The 17700-nt window shown below is 39.3% G+C and overlaps 1 protein-coding gene and 1 non-coding gene across 3 annotated transcripts; one reads left to right on the top strand and one right to left on the bottom strand.

The window, feature by feature from the left end:
- Positions 1–1008: 1008 nt before the first annotated feature.
- On the bottom strand, positions 1009–1115 carry LOC136221158 (small nucleolar RNA R71). The gene has a single exon (XR_010684943.1). It is a non-coding gene; the product is annotated as a small nucleolar RNA R71 (small nucleolar RNA).
- A 4265-nt stretch (positions 1116–5380) lies between these two features.
- Positions 5381–7523, top strand: LOC136218690 (high-affinity nitrate transporter 2.1-like). 2 transcript variants are annotated; one of them, XM_066005742.1, is made up of 5 exons: positions 5381–5615; positions 6478–6573; positions 6661–6734; positions 6814–6920; positions 7013–7523. In XM_066005742.1, exons 2-5 carry the CDS (start codon positions 6513–6515, stop codon positions 7269–7271), a joined length of 501 nt encoding a protein of 166 aa, XP_065861814.1. In that variant the 5' UTR covers positions 5381–5615; positions 6478–6512; the 3' UTR covers positions 7272–7523. The 2 variants fall into 2 exon arrangements, with proteins under 2 accessions (XP_065861814.1, XP_065861813.1); XM_066005741.1 differs by having other exon boundaries at positions 5385–5615; positions 6478–6734.
- The last annotated feature ends 10177 nt before the right edge of the window (positions 7524–17700 follow it).

Below are 17700 nucleotides of genomic sequence, written 5' to 3'. Positions count from 1 at the left end.
ACCGGACTTTAGTGACCATAGAGAGAGAGACCCAACTCATGAATATAGATTTATATCATTCATCGGTAAAAGTTAGGCACAGTTGTTCGTTAGGCGTATGGCTAGATCTGTACTTGTTTATCTTGGATTACTTTAGTTTATTTTTCACTAGTTTCTATTTATGTTAAGATCCCACACATTATTCATCCAAGTTAAGAATCTAACACTTAAGGTAACCTATTCTTCTCACTAAAGACCAATCCCCATGGAATACGACACTTGGTCTTATCGAATACTACAGATGACCTAGTACACTTGCTAGCGTCCCTATTTAATACACCAAGTTTTTGGCGCCATTGCCGGGGATTGTTTAAACTTAAGTTTTGAAGAATACGTATGCTTATTTCGTTACCTGTTAACCATCTCTTGTCTAGTCTTTGGTTTTTCGGTTTGTAGCTTTGCAAGCGAAGAGCAGGTGTTCCTATCCTTCCTATAGACGTTGAAATAGAGAGAATGTACAGAAGAAGGAGAAGAATACTTAGGCAAGCTAGGCGCATCAGAATGGATCGCGAGGTTGAAATGCCAAACGACGAGAGACAGAATGAGAACCATGAGGAGGGTCATGGTGAAAACGAAAACAATAATAATGGCAACCAGAGATTGCGGATGAAGGATTACTCCAGGCCATCTACGGAGGGCCATTCGTCGTGCATCGTCCTACCAGAATAAGGCAATCGAATGTTTGAAGTGAAAGCGTCAATGGTTCAGATTCTACAAACATCTGTGCAGTTCAGAGGATACCTAAATGAAGATCCAAATGCGCACATTCAAGACTTTCTCACCATGTGCAACACATTTCGTACCCACAGAAATGATAGTGATGAGGTTATCCGACTCAAACTCTTTCCCTTTTCCTTGAAGGATAAGGCGAGGAATTGGTTGAAGAATCTACAACCAGGATCTATCACAAACTGGGAGGAGATGGCTACCATGTTCTTAATGAAATATTTTCCGCCCAAACAAGCAATCAAGTTGAGGAATGAAGTTTCTCATTTTTTTCAAGAGGAGGATGAATCTTTATCTGAAGCATGGGAAAGATACAAAGAATTATTGAGAAGAGTACCGAATCATGGCATACCCATGTGGATGCAAGTGCAAAATTTTTATAATGGAGTGACCAACGCATACAAGATACAAATTGAATCAGTTGCCAATGGAAATCCGGAGGAACTTGAACCTCAAGCATTGTATGAGCTAATAGAGAGAGTGGTCAACACTAGTTACAACTGGCACTCAGTGAGAGCCGATGGTAAGAGAGTCACGAATACCGAAAACAGTGAGGCAATCAGCAAGTTATCATCACAAATGGAACAACTGGTCAAAACAATGGGAAAAATGAACGTCTCAGCAGTCAACACACAGCTTTCCGCACCAATGGAGATTTTATCACCCGATGGTTGTGATTTCTGCAGTGGACCTCATCGACCTATAGATTGCCCAGGAACCAAACCAGATGCATCAATGCATGAACAGTGTGATTTCATTGCTCGTCAACCACCGAATCCTTATTCGAACACCTATAACCCAGGGTGGAGAAGCCATCCTAACTTCTCTTGGCAAGATAATCAGAGGCAACCAGCTATACAGCAACCTTATAGACAAGAGCACCCACAACCAGCATATCAACCACAACAAGGAAGCTCATCTAACCAACAGTATCAGCGCTAAGCAAATGTTCAACAAGAAGGAAAGCCTGATCTAGAGGCCATGATGATGCAGTTCATGAAACAGACACAATCCTCCATAAAGAATCTCGAGACGCAAATTCAGCAATTTGCCACAGCCATATCCTCTAAGGAAAAAGGCGCTCTCCCAAGCAACACTGTGACCAACCCAAAAGAAGAAGTCAATGCCATCATACTAAGGGGAGGTAAAGAAATAAGGAATAGTGGTGAAAAATCTGTTACATATAAAGAAGATGAAGCAAAGTCCAATGATCAACCACATGTGCCTCAATACAAGAAAGATAAACAGTTGATTGAAGATGAACCAGGCACGCCTTGTTACAAACCAATGGTTCCATACCCAGAACGACTGAAGCAACAGAACTGTGAGAAGAGACATAAGGGCTTTCTAGAACAATTGACAAAGCTACACATCAACATCCCATTCATCGAGGCCTTGTCTGAAATGCCCATGTATGTCAAATTCTTGAAGGATTTGATGACCAACAAAAAGAAGCTGGAAAGTGTAGCCATGGTGCAACTGAACAGGGACAGATCATCAATCTTACAAGCCAAACAACAACTTCCAAAGAAGCTCAAAGATCCATGGAGTTTTTCTATACCCTGTTCAATAGGAGCACTTACTATTCAGAATGCTTTATGTGATCTAAGAGCCAGCATTAATCTCATGCCATACTCAATCTATATGCAATTAGGATTAGGAGAACCAAGACCAACAAAGGTCACGGTCCAATTAGCGGACCGATCAATTCGATAACCTAAGGGTATAATTGAAGATGTTTTGGTTAAAGTCGGAAATTTCATATTGCCTGTCGACTTTTTTATAATGGATATTGCGGAAGATTTGGAAGTTCCCATAATCTTGGGACAACCCTTTCTAGCCACAAGAAGAGATGTCATTGATGTGCACAAAGGACAGGTTATTCTAAAAATCAATAATGAAGAAGTAGTGTTTAAGATGCATGGAGCAGTTCGTTACGCTTCAGTTTCTGATGATTCATGTTACTTTCTCGATACACAAGATAATGATTTATTCTTGCAGGAGCAAGTGGATAAGGAAAGACGTCAAAAGGAGGAACAACTGTTTGATCTAGACCAAGAAGGGAGTAATAACGAAGGCACTGACAATGAAGAAGAACATGATAGTCTTCATGACATAGATCCAGAAAAGGGGAATGAGGAGAGATGTCCCGAACTAAAACAATTGCCTGACCACCTAGAATACACATTTCTAGATCCACCAAACAGTAGACTAGTAATCATTTCGACAACATTGACAAAAGACCAGAAGGAACAATTGCTTACCATCTGATGCTCGTAAAGTATATAGCAATAAATAGGACAAGTGAATCCTATCGTAACAAGTAATACAGTGCTTAAGCACGAGATCGAACCATAAGGACTACTATCCTAATCAGTCAATTAAGAAGATAATTTATCTGTTTAACAGGGTTGAAAAGCAATATTGTGTTTAATCTAATAAAATAAATAACTAAACTAAGAAAGCAGTAAACAGAACTAGCCGCATGGTGGATTGTGATTAATGATAGTTACAACCTAGGAAAGGGAATCCATTGGTTAATTCCTATGAATGGGTTTATATGGGTTCAGGTTTAAGTTCAACTAGTGCTTGAAGGTAATTGCCCTAAGTGAAAGACTAATGTGATCAGTATTGTCCTTCCTATTCACATGCATTCGGGTGATGGCTTGATTAGGCATATACCTTAGGTCATGTGAAGCATTAGGTTCTTTGGCATCTAAAGCTAAAGCTGTAGCCCAGCCACAAAGCCTCATTCCTAGTGGTCTCTAGTGAAGTCAGGTTCATGCAAATTCGGCATAGACGATTCCATGGTCAAGATTTCATCTATATATGATTTATTTAATGTCAGGGTTACAGGTATTAGGCACATTATATACATAAACAGGCTAGTTGATCATTATCAATGCTCATTCTAGCACAAATCATGTTCCTAACATTACCTAGGCATAAAGCACGCATAAACTGATCGAATCAAAAGCGAATTCCTTAAACCCTAAACCTTAAACATTCATAACAATTCAACCAATTTCATCCCCATCCTAGATTGGATGGGAATTAGTTCATAGACAAACCAATCATAATAAACATGCAATTGAGGATAAACGATGACATTCTTGAATAAATGTAATAAAGATTAAGGGAAGGAGAAAGAAATTCTAAAACCCATTCGTCTGATTACAATGTAAACAAGGTAGATCCTCACTAGTACAGAAATAGCCTACGGCCACGCCTTATTAGCTATGGTTCTGTTAGGAACCATGGCAAATAATATTATTTACCATGGTCCTATAAGAAACCGTGGCAGATAATGTTATTTACCACGGTCCTACAAAGAATCGTGGCAAATAACAACTTATTTGCCACGGTTCCTACAGGGACCGTGACAAATAAGCTGTTATTTGCCACGATTTCATAAAACCATGGCAAAAAGTACCCTATTTGTCACGGTTGTTATGAAACCGTGGCAAATAACGTTATTTGTCACGGTTCCTAACAGAACCGTAGCAAATAATATTAATTTAATATTAAATATAATTAAATATTCATTTATCTAATCTAATTAATTTATTTAACTAGCTTATTTAATAATTTGTGAATTTTATAACTTAAATTATATAAAAAAATTAACTCGGAATTAGCTTTCCCAGGCTAATCCCGGGTTAATTTTTTCTGGTTTTTTTTTTTATTTTTTCTTTCCTTTGCCTACCGAAAAAAATAAAGAATTTTTAAAATTTAGTTTAAATATATAATTAAAATTATATTCAATAGTTGATGTATTATTGAAAGCATTTTATATAGTTTGACGCTTTATAAACTATAGTGGCATTTATTTTTCAAGAGAACAAACTTAAGATATTTAAAATGAAATATATAAAAATTTGAGTTAATTAACTTAAGTCAATTAAGTAAGAAAATAATCTAAACTAATGGAAATAAAATGATTTAACTAATGGATTAAGGTTCAAAAATTACCCCTAACGTCTAAAATAGTGCAATTTTATCCCAATATTGGAAGTCAAGAACAATTTTACCCCTAATGTTGATAAATTGGGTCAATTTGAGAAATAATTCATTAAACTGTCTTCTCGGTAATGAATCTTTTCATCTATACTTCACTCGTGCGTCATTTTATTAGTAACAAATCACAAACATATATTGGGATGTGAAAAAAATAAAAAAAAAATATACTCTCTTTTTGTACGAATTAGACAAAAAAAATCACCGAATTTATAAATATTATCTCCAATTCTATTATTAAATTATAAAAAACATGAAATCATTTTTTAGAACGAATTGTTATGCAATTGGTGCGGAATAAGGAAAAAAATATATGTTTCATAATAGTGTCTGCAATTGACACAATTTATCAACGTTAAGGGTAAAATTATACCATTTTAGATGTTAGGGGTAAAATTGCTCCTTACCTAAAATATTAGGGGTATTTTACACCTTAACCCTTAACTAATGTAGTAACTAAAAGAAATGATTGAAGTTTAGTTTCACAAAAAAAAAAGGATTGAAGTTTGGCCGAAATTGATAGGAATGATTTAATTTGGGCAATTTAAGACTATTAGAGCCAAATTGAATAAAATATAGATGGAGGGGTAATTTTGTGATAAAGAAGACTTAAATATAAATTTGGATATTTAGGGTTCGGGGCTTATTTTTGCACACAGTAGCCATGACCAACCGCCATTCACAGCCGCATCGTTCCTTCAGCGCCGCCGTCCTCTGATCGCTGCTGCTTGAGTTCCAGTCGAATCCACAATTTGGCGTCATTTACTCCTTCTCGCCCAGGCAGATCGCCTTCTTCGTCGCGGCTTCCTGGAGGTCTGCTCGCCAGCGTTGAGGTAAGGTTTATTCTCTTATTTCTGAAGTGTTTCTGTAGATTTTCAATTTTGAGCATGCTATTATTTTACAATCTGAAGTATTGTTTTACTCATCAATTGGAAATATTGTTTCCCTGAGTGATTTGTTGTCTTAAATAACGACTAGTGCTCTAGATCTCTATGTAATCTGCAAATAAGAAAATAAAGGAGAAAAGAGGTGAGGAAGTAGTTGTTATTATAGTTAGTAAATATGGTTGAATAGACCTTATTACTTAGTCTCAGTGGTGGATTGTGATAATGATTGTGATTGTGATAATGATGGGCGAGTCTTACCCAGACTAAACTTTTGCAAGAAGAAGAAAGAATGAAAAAGAATTCCTATAAGGGCAAAGAAGTGTGAAGTGAAAATGCATGCTTGTAAATGGCTCTTGAGATGGTACAAAATAAGTCCATGAAGTGTTCTGGCACGATAAAGTTAAAGTTTTCAAACTCTTTTCATTAGCTAATCCTCATATGAGAACTTTTCAGCTTTCTTGGATATCTTTTTTCACTTATTTCGTTTCAACTTTTGCTGGTGCTCCTCTTATTCTTATTATCCGAGACAATCTTAATCTTACGAAGAGTGGCATTGGTAATGCTGGTGTTGCATCTGTGTCTGGTAGTATATTTTCCAGGCTTATAATGGGTGCTATTTGTGATCTATTAGGCCCAAGATATGGATGTGCTTTTCTTATAATGTTGTCTGCACCTACTGTGTTTTATATGTCTTTTGTTGCGGATGCTAGTGGTTACACATCCGTTCGAATTATGATTGGAATTTTGCTTGCAACATTTGTGTCATGCCAGTACTGGATGAGTAATATGTTTAATACTCAAATTATAGGACTTGTTAATGTAACGACGATCGGATGGGGAAACATGGGCGGAGGTGCAACTCAGCTGATAATGCCATTTGTGTATAACTTGATTCAGAGAGCTGGTGATACTCCTTTTACTGCTTGGAGGATTGCTTTTTTCATCCCTAGTTCTCTTCATGTCATAATGGGTATTTTGGTCTTGACTTTAGGCCAAGACTTGCCTGATGGAAATCTTGGTTCTCTCCAGAAGAAGGGTGATGTTGCTAAAGATCCATTCTCCAAGGTACTTTTATAATTTTAATGGTCTTCAATTATGATAATGATCAATCAAAATACTTAATTTTTATATATATATGTTTCAGATTATGTGGTATGCGATTACAAACTATAGAACATGGATCTTTGTGCTTCTGTATGGATACTCTATGGGTGTTGAGCATAATGTGATTGCAGAATATTTCTTTGACAGGTACTTTATAATTAGCACTTAGTTTGATGATTGAATATATAAGATTAATTAAGACATATAAATTACAAGGTGTTCATGAAATCAATGTGCAGGTTTAACATGAAGCTACAGACAGCAGGAATGATAGCAACAACATTTGGAATGACAAACCTTCTAGCTTGGCCGTTCGAAGGATATTCATCTGATTTAGCAGCAAGATACTTTGGAATGAGAGGAAGACTTTGGGTTTTATCAATGGAAGGAGTATTATGCATATGGTTACGATATGCTAATTCACTTCCACTAGCTATACTAGCTATGATGCTTTTCTTATTAGGAATGCGCCTTTTCTCAATACAAGCTATTCTGTAAATGGCTCATGTCCCTTATCATCGTCATAAGGTGTTCTGGCAGGATTTTGATTATTGATCAACTTTTGAAGCTCATTGACATTTATTTTGATTAGGCCTAGTTATGTTTAACATCCTGTTGCAAAGAGTAGTATGATAGAGTAGTAATGAGTATATCTCAGTTTTGTGTGTGTGTGTGTGTTTGCAGTAATATAGAATTTGTGAATATTGAATCAAAGATTGTATATATATAACAGGATAATTAATTACCCTATATTTGTGTACATTTTTATTTATTTTGCATTTAATTTTAGTAATACATTAGGATTAGTTTCGATTACGGTAAACGACTGAGGATAACAAATATCGTTTACCGTTAATTACAGTAATACAAAAAAATTGAGCAGGAACCGATTATAATATAATTGACATTAGCCAATTGGAGTCGGTTGTTACAACAACCGACTCCAATGCTCTTATCATTAGCCACGGTTCTTCTACAACCGACTCTAATGATCAGAGCGCATTAGAGTCGGTTGTTACGAAAGATCGTAGCTAAAGACCCTTTTAGCCATGGTTTTTCGTAACAACCGTGGCTGAAACATAGGGCATTAGAGTCGGTTGTATGTAAAAACCGACTCTAATGCCTCTTTGGCCACGGTCGAACAACCGTGGCTAAAGACGCCAAACATTTGCCACGCCCCCTTTTGGCCACGGTCGAACAACCGTGGCTAATGACGATAAACGATCGTGGCCATAGGCCATTTCTGTACTAGTGCCTCCACCCTTTGAGCTGTTCTTCAAAGAAATAAATCTAAAACTACGAAGTGTTTGGAATTAAAGCTGAAAAGAATGTAAAAGTGTCTGCAAAATAAAACTGTGTAATCTCCCGAAGAACTAAGTTAAGTTGCCTATTTATAGTCGTAGGCAGCAAACCTAGGTCTTCCGGGGGTACAAACGTCTTTTCCCGCGTTAAACAAGTGTTAAAAAAGACCTAAATTTTGAGTTTCCAGCTGGGGAGTGGCGTTTTTACGCATCTCTCGCATCATCTCGTCGAGACAGAGGCTGTCTCGTCAAGACGAGTGTCTGTCTCATTGAGACAGCCTAGTGTCTCGGCGAGACAGGCCTGTGTCTCGACGAGACAGGCAACCAAAGGGGCAAAAGACTGGGTTTTTCTCTGTTCTGGTCCCTAGGCTTCCGAATTCCGCTCCAATGGTCTCTGATGAATCCCAAAAGTGCTCTGACGGTCCCTGAATTGTCCGGAATTGCTCCAAAAGGCTCGGGTCTGGTTCGGGAATGCTCAAATAGGCCTAAAAACACCTGAAAACACAGAAAACGCCATAAATACTCGAAATTACTTATTTTAACTAAAAGCTAACAAAATGATGACAAAACTAAAAGGAAATAAAGCAAAAATGAACTAAAAGGGGTCTAAAAACCCTATACAAATGTGAGCTATCACCATCCTAAGGAGGCACCAGACGGCTCTAGCATGGAAAATCGAAGATATAAAAGGAATCAGCCCGACCATCTGCATGCACAAGATTTTAATGGAAGAAGATCACCGACGAACTGTGCAACCACAAAGACGACTAAATCCACATATAAAGGACGTTGTGAAAGCTGAAGTGATCAAACTCATCGAGGCAGGAATCATTTACTCAATTTCCGATAGTATGTGGACCAGCCCTGTCCAAGTTGTTCCTAAGAAGGGAGGGACCACCGTGGTTAAAAATGACAAAAATGAGCTCATCCCTACCAGAACAATCACAGGGTGGTGGATGTGCATTGATTACAGAAAACTCAACGAAGCAACCAGAAAGGATCACTTCCCACTACCATTTATTGATCAAATGTTGGAGAGACTAGCTGGTTATCAATTCTATTGTTTCCTCGACGGATATTCCGGGTATAATCAGATCTACATCTGCACCAAAGATCAAGAAAAGACCATATTTACCTGTCCATATGGGACCTTCGCGTACAAACGTATGCCATTTGGGCTGTGCAATGCTCCAGCCACATTTCAGAGGTGCATGATGGCCATATTCCATGACATGATCGAGAAAACAGTAGAAATATTTATGGACGATTTCTCGGTTTACTGAACATCCTTCGAAGCTTGTTTGGAGAACTTAGAAGCTGTTTTGGAACGCTGCATAGAAACACAGTTAGTCCTAAATTGGGAAAAATGCCACTTCATGGTAACAGGGGGTATTGTGCTTGGTCACAAAATATCGAGCAAAGGGTTGGAAGTTGACAAAGCTAAAGTAGAGGTAATCGAGAAACTACTTGTGCCCAAAACGGTCAAGGACATTCGAAGTTTCTTGGGAAACGCTGGTTTCTACAGACGATTCATCAAGGACTTCACAAAGATCGCACAACCACTCTCTGCACTATTACACAAGGAGGCTAACTTCATATTCACAGACGGGTGCAACCAGGCATTCGAACAGATTAAGAAGCTTTTGACACACGCACCTATACTCACCGCACCAAATTGGGACGCACCATTTGAGCTCATGTGCGATGCCAGTGATCTCAGTGTAGGGGCTGTTCTTGGACAACGAATTAACAAGCAGTTTAAGCCCATACACTATGCAAGCAAAACTCTGAATGATGCTCAACAGAATTACACAACCACAGAAAAATAATTGCTTGTAGTGGTCTATGCATTTGATAAATTCCATCCCTATCTCGTGCTCTCCAGAGTGACTGTCTACACTGACCATTCTGCATTGAAATACCTATTCGCCAAGAAGGACGCCAAACCCCGACTAATACGATGGTTGTTACTCCTACAAGAGTCGACTTAGAAATCAAGGACAAAAAGGGTTCAGAAAATCTAGCAGCTGATCATTTATCCAGAATACAAGCGACCACAGAAATCGAACAACCCGAGATCCTCGACCACTTTCCTGATGAACAACTGTTTGCTATTTCCACGCTTCCCTGGTTTGCTGACATTGCGAATTTCTTAGCCTGCAAAATAAAACCGTTTCGATATTCCACTAATAAGAAACGAAAGTTTTATTCTGTTCTTAAATATTACATTTGGGAGGAACCTTCTTTATTTAAATTATGTGCAGACCAGCTCCTGTGAAGATGTGTGACCAGGGAGGAAGGTATGGAAATCTTGCACAAATGCCACGCTACGGAATCGGGTGGTCACTTTGGGGCCAATCGAACAGCTACAAAGGTTTTTCAAGCAGGTTTCTTCTGGCCCACCATATACAAGGATGCGCAACAGTTCGGTCAACGATGTGATGAATGCCAATGAACAGGCAACATCTCTGCCCGAAACGCCATGCCTCTAAACAACATCATTGTTTGCGAGATTTCTGATGTATGGGGTATTGACTTTATGGGACCATTTCCCATCTCTTTTGGGAATCATTATATCCTGGTCGCTGTGGACTATGTGAGTAAATGGGTAGAAGCATGCGCGTGTCCCTCGAATGATGCCAAGGTAGTGATAAAATTTTTGAAACAATTGTTTGCCAAATTTGGAGTACCAAGGGCAATCATAAGTGATCAAGGTACTCATTTCTGTAACCAATTATTTGAGAAACTACTTCAGAAATATGGTGTTACACATCGTATAGCTACACCATACCACCCCCAAATGAGTGGACAAGTGGAATTATCCAACAGGGAACTGAAGCGAATTTTAGAGAAAACAGTCAATTCTTCACGAAAGGACTGGTCTCTAAAACTCGATAATGCACTGTGGGCTTACCGAACAGCCTATAAAACATCCATAGGGATGTCCCCTTTTCAGCTCTTGTTCGGAAAAGCATGCCACCTCCCTGTTGAATTAGAACATAGGGCTTATTTGGCACTAATATTTCTAAATTTTGATGATCAGGATGTTAAGCTAAACAGGTGTGCTCAGTTGAATGAAATGGATGAATTCAGACTATTCGCCTATGAAAACGCGATCAAATACAAGGAAATGACCAAACAGTGGCACGATTAACGTATTCAGGCCAAGCATTTTAAAGAGGGTTATCCTGTGATCCTGTGCTCCTGTATAACTCATGCCTGCGCCTGTTCCCTGGTCAACTTCGCTCACGGTGGTCTGGCCCATTCACCATCCACCGCATATTCCCTCATGGGGCGATAGAAATTCAGAACACTAATGGTGATACATTCAAAGTTAATGGATAACGCCTGAAGCCTTACTTGGCCCATGAACCCCCCAGAACTTTAGGCGTTACCCATCGCCTAACCCATCCATGACAAATCCAAAGTTGGGGGTAAATAAATTTCATTTTTCTACTTTTGTTTAAATTTTTAGTTTTCACAATTTAGTTCATTTTCAATTTCACTCTCTCACCTCCCTTATTTTAGTCCCCTTTTGAATAAATTTGTGTCTAAGTACATAGGGAAGTACGAACAATCATTCCTCTCACCAACCCGCACCACACACGAGACAATCACCACCTCTGCCGTCTTGTCCTTTAATGCCACATTGTCAGACGGCAGACCTTCCGTCTCAACGGTCAAAAGAATTGATGTGGCTACCCCTCTTTCCAAACATGGCAATTTCATTCCCTATTCTTACGGTGGAATAAGGAAACTGATTGGTTCAAATGGTTGCAACCATCCTTGACGGTTCACCTTGCTTCTCCATCTTGTATAAAGGGTTACCCATTTTGCTAAACACACACGTTTCTGCATCTCCAAACCCCACTAACCACTTTTGACACTCCACCATGGCACGAAAGAATACAAGGTCCGCCACTTCCACCAAGGGTAAAGAAAAGAAACCTGATGTAAGTTCTAGTACTCAAACCTCTATTGTCCTCTCCAAGCAACTTCTTACCTTCTCCGATGAAACTGAGCAAAATAACTACGAAACTTTCCAAAACACGGAGCTGTGCGCCACTAGACAAATCTGCTGGGAAAGTTTGTGAGAGGTTGGTCTTGATGCGGAGGTTAAGAAAATGATCGAAGGCGCGAATCTGGCTAAATTTCTAGCCATTGATGAGTTCACGTACCACGAACTCACAATGGATTTCATTTCCACATTTCAACGGGATGCCAAGTACACTGACCCCAATCATCACAAGCGCTACCAATTTCGACTCATGGGGAACCACATGAACTGCTCCATCAACAAAATGAACATTTTTCTTGGCTTGGTCGACCAAACCAAACTCGAAGAAGAACTCTACCTATCGGCGTACCGCGAGATTCTGGAGGAATTTGATGCTAGTGCCTTCTGGCATGCAATTACTGGTCACTCCGAGTATAATCCTAGTTCCTCCAAGGCCTCAGGTATCGAGAACTATTCACTAAAATATTTACACCGTATTCTTGCTGGTTCACTTTTTGGCAGGGTCCATCAAGCCACAGTCCCATCTGCTGACCTATTCGCACTAGCATGTTTGCGTGACCGGAAGCCGCTGAATGTTGGGTACTATTTTGCTGAGTACATTGCCTCATTACAACAAAAGAAGAATATCATTGGCCTGTTCTGTGGACCATTCATCACCACCATTGCTCAGAATTTGGGATTTTTCGATCCCAAATTCACTACACTAACCCTTGGTCCAGTTATGGAACCCTTAAACTTGCAGGTGATGAAGCGGATTGAAATCTGTTGCGATATCAAAGGAGTCTGGTACCTATGGAGCGAGGCTGAACAACTCAAGAAAAAGGACAAAGACCCAGCTGGTCCTTCCAAGAGACTCAGATCCGAGGAGTCCATGTCAGAACCTGCTAATGTCACCCCCATACGCTCTGTTCCAGAATACCCACCATCTGGTGATGATGACAAAATCTACCGCATTGCCGCTATAATGAGCATGGAGACCATCCTTATCAATATGTGTGTGATGGAGCAATGAATCAATGCCTACGAGCAAGTGGAGATCTTACGAGCCAGAATAGCCATTCTAGAAGGGAACACCCAGTCCGCACCAAAGCCCCATGTTTCTGATAAATCACAGAAGAGCCCCATCAAAAATGAACCAGTTGGCCCAGGCACCACACCATCTGTTCCACATCCCAATGCCGATGAGGAGGCGGAGTCCTCCTAGTCCCCCACAGTGTAAATCTATCACTCTCTTTCTCTCTATCCTTTGTTCGACTTGTTATTGCTGTTGTTTTCGGGCGATCTGTTGGCGCCTATCTCTTGCCCAATTGTCTTACATTGAGGACAATGTGTTTGTTAAGTTGGGGGTAGGAGACCAGCGTCTTAGCAACTGTTTGGCTGTTTAAATTTGCTATAATGTTTGCCATGCTTGTTTATTTTATTCCCACTTTTGAGTTTTGCTTGGTCCTTGTTTCACATCAACACCACCCTACAAAAAGAAAAACAAAGCACAAACACCATAATCACCCTGTGCGCTTCACCTGCCACTCAACCATCCATAATCACTTTGGGATGATTTTACCAAACTTAGTTTAGTTAAGTTACCATTAATTTTTTGTTTTCTTTGTGATGAGGTGATGATTTGTTGATGAGTAGTTTAGGCTGATTAATTAATTTGTGAAGTCCCTGATGAGATCAAGTATTGACCAAGTACAAACAACCAGTGAGGCTTGTGCCTAAATTGTGCATATTGTGTGCAAATTATTTTTTTAGAGTGGGCTCTGTATATATTAGATGAGTTAGATTTTGCCTTTTTTGCCCTTCAGTAGAAAGAAATGAATCTTGGCACATGAGGATGAACATCCAATCATTCACCATCAAACAACCATAGCTGGGAGCTGGTAACAAAAGAAAAAGGCCATGTTTCCTTAAATATATCAAAAGGGGACGCTGTCAAATAAATAGTAGAAAACCTTTACCCCTCAAAGCATTCAAAAAGAAAAACGAAACAGGAAAGCCTACAAACAGAAAAAAAATACCAGCTCTTCAAGCTAAAATTTATCCGCTAAACACAAAATATCCACTCCAACCATAAATTTCAATCAATCCACCAATCAAACCGCCCTTCACCCTTGTGAGGATTTCGAGGTGTCAAGAGAAGTTTCAAGTATCTGTTGGACAAGAGGGCAGATCAAAACTTATTCTTTGTATGCATAGCTGTCGAGTGACTTAAACACCCTACAAACAAAGAGCAAACACTATGAAAGATGAGCGTATTCCCAGAAGTACTAGGAAAACAATTGATTTTTTTTATTAGGGGATTCATTAACTAGTTATATCAGCTCAATTACTCATCATTTGAATTTCAATCATCAAAAGAAGCCTTAAATGCATTGACTTAATTGTTCTTTTGTTTATGTAATTTCATCTTGTTCTTCCATTTATTTTGATGTTTTGCTTGAGGACAAGCAAAAGCTAAGTTGGGGGTAATTTGATACGAGTAAAAAGAGCAAATTTATGAGGATGATCATTCATGGAAAAGAGCTTCAAAGTCCTAGTTTTCAACCAGAAATGGAAGAAACAGCCAGAAATTACAGTTCAAGCAGGAATCTTCACGAACAGCTTCTTAGTAGAACAGAACAGCTTAAACAACAGCATTTAACGGGTCATTTGGAAGGAAAACGGATAAACACGCGAGTCGAGCAAGTTATAGGAGAGAGAAAGAGAGAAAAACGTGGAAAGCAAGACAGCTTTCCATCTTGCGCAAAGTGTAGGGAGATTGTTTACTTGTCCTTGTTTTTACCTTTTTGGGACTTTTTGCCCTTGTAATTAGGGTTGATGTAAGGGGAGTATAAATAGGAGAAGGATGATTGTAATAGGGGAGATCTCGGCATCACCGCCACCCTTAGCTTTTTATATTCTGTTTTATTTTCCATTGTAAGGATGTTTTTGGGAAGAACAAGTTGTTCACTCATGTCAATGAGTGAGTAGTCACTCTGCAGGCCTAGCCAGCCATTTAAACGGCGACTGTAAGTAGCTTTTATTAATGAATGAAGTATGTTTATCCATGATTGAGTGTTATTAGCATGCTTAAAGAATAGATTAAGATCGAGTCTATTTGATAGTTACCGAGGATGACACGACAGTGCTCCGACGTAATGGAAACAGCTAATCGGCATATGTCGTAGTAGATGGATATGAAAACTACCACATATTGGGGTTTCTTTATGAATGCTCTCTGTTGCTTAATGCTTGTTCGTATGTTAGCGCAAGGACACTTGGTTAATACTACTTACTTAGTATCTTTGGAAATGGGACACCGAACCTTAGTGACCATAGAGAGAGAGACCCAACTCATGAATATAGATTTATATCATTCAGCGGTAAAAGTTAGGCACAGTTGTTCGTTAGGCGTATGGCTAGATCTGTACTTGTTTATCTTGAATTACGTTAGTTTATTTTTCACTAGTTTATGTTTATGTTAAGATCCCACACATTATTCATCCAAGTTAAGAATCTAACAATTATGCAATCAACGAATGGCTCGATAGGGCGGGGGTTGTATCCCCTCATGTCTATTAGATCTCCATCCAGGCATATAGTGGCTCAGGGTTGCATGGCTTGCCAGTGGATCTTTCAGGCAAGCCATTTGTCACTGGTAATATTGATCTGACCTTTCGAGCATATGAGGGTTAGACTGAGGTCCGTTATGCTGACTGATATCCTTGCTGCTGACAAGAGTGGGTGTCCTAGGATCGCGTTGTATGTTAGGGGAATGTCCACCATGGCCCACTCAGCTTCCCACTCTCCTTCTGCGAACACAATAGGCAGGGAGATAATTCCATTGACTAGGACCTTGATGTTGGACAGTCCAATAAGTGGGAAGCTTCCCTCTATGAGGTCACTCGCACGTCCCTTCATAGCTTTCAAGACCTTCCAAGTCAGTAGGTTGATGGAGCTTCCGGTATCCACCAAGATTCGATGGACACTGAAGTTTGCAATTGGCAAAGTGATCACCAAAGCCTCTGAATGTGGGGTCCGTAATAGGGGGTTGTACCATCAGTGCCTCACCGACTGCCTTTCTCTTATTCGAGGATGTGGGGGCTCCACCGTGGGCGGGCGCCCCCTCCCTAATGACGTGAATCTCCCCTTAATAGTGAGGCTTCTTACCATCGTCCAGCTTTGGAGCTGGGTTGCGCTTTCTATAAGCTGGGTCTGCTTGTCTTGGAGCCCTAAGGAGTGCTCCTTACTCGAGGATTTTGTCTATCTCCTTCTATAACTGGTTGCAGTTCTTTGTCGAGTGTCCGGAGGATTTATGATACTTACAGTATAGCTCTTTATCTGTGCAAGCTTTGGTTGATCTTTCAGAAGATGAGTGCTTCTACCCACCCCCGTGTAGAGGCGGTGGGGCTGTGTAGTGTACTTCCCTGCCAGAGGCTTTATCAGACTTGTGGTTGCTCTTATTGTCGCTATGATCGAGCTCTCTTTGAGACTAATATGCCATAGGCGCTTCCTACTTCCTACTTCTCGTGATGTCTTTGGATTTTGTGGGGGCTTTGCCCTTTTCCTCTCACCGGGCCTCACATTTTGCATTGTTTTTTCTGACTCTTCATACCCCAGAGGGCGGTCATAGTCATCGTACCTGACAAAGGTCTGTGCTATGGTCATTAGCTCCTTGATAGATCGGGCATCTTTCAGAACCACTTCTCCTTCAGCGATTCGCATGAGGTTCCCTTCTCCAGTGCGTCGTGTGCGACTTCCAAATGGACTAGTTCATGTCCCGCTTTGCCAGTCAGAACAATTGGCAATTTCCTTAGACACGGAGTCCCTCTATCATTTACTTTAAGCTTTACAGTGTTGATTTTTTATTTCGCATTTCGGGAGTAAATGATACACTAATGGGGATGGGAGGATAGTATGTTATCTTTATTTTCAGTAGGTTGTTATTTTCGTACTTTTGTCTACAGTCGTGTGACGTACATTAAATTTTTAATTATGTCTCATTTTGCACTTTTATTTTTATTATGTCTATTTAGCTTTTAAGTAAATGTTTTTGTTGAATAATTTTTGAATCCGCACTCTAAAGTTTTGCTTTTATCAAACAAAGCATCAAAATAAAGTTATGTCTAGAATAAATATTAATTTTTGACATGATTGAGTTTTATTAAAAATCTCAAATTTTATAAACAAATTCCAAACTATTTTGAACATGTAAATTTTTTTCATTACACTCAGTCTTTAACATATCGACATTTACATTTTGAGAAATAAAATTAAGTTATTTGGCACGAATTACCATATTCAGAGTGAGTTTTTAAGTCAAATTTAAAAGCATTCACTGATGCTTCATTTTTTCATGAGTATTCCATAATCACACGAAACTTGAGAATTTGCATCAAATACTGGTCAAAACCTCATGCGTCTAGCTTAAAACACAAGATGACATAGACATTCTTTGTTTTACCTCCACATCATCAGACTCAAAATAGTAGCCTACCTTAAACACATTCTCCATTGTTCACCCCTTCGAGCTTAGACATTCTCTTAATTTCACAATGTTATAAACCGCATTCCCTTCACCCTAGATTAACGGGTAACTAGTAACTGATATGCTTGTTAATTTCAAGAG

The sequence above is a fragment of the Euphorbia lathyris genome, chromosome 2 (genome assembly GCF_963576675.1).
Source record: "Euphorbia lathyris chromosome 2, ddEupLath1.1, whole genome shotgun sequence".
NCBI lineage: Eukaryota > Viridiplantae > Streptophyta > Magnoliopsida > Malpighiales > Euphorbiaceae > Euphorbia > Euphorbia lathyris.
The sequence above is the reverse complement of the archived record's forward strand: the minus strand, read 5'-3'. Positions and strand labels throughout refer to the sequence as shown.

Coding starts and splice junctions, on each gene's coding strand:
- LOC136218690 (XM_066005741.1), top strand. CDS start 6,513: ATGGGCGGAGGTGCAACTCAGCTGATAATGCCATTTGTGTATAACTTG. Junction 6,735..6,813: donor CTAAAGATCCATTCTCCAAG/GTACTTTTATAA, acceptor TATATGTTTCAG/ATTATGTGGTATGCGATTAC. Junction 6,921..7,012: donor GCAGAATATTTCTTTGACAG/GTACTTTATAAT, acceptor ATCAATGTGCAG/GTTTAACATGAAGCTACAGA.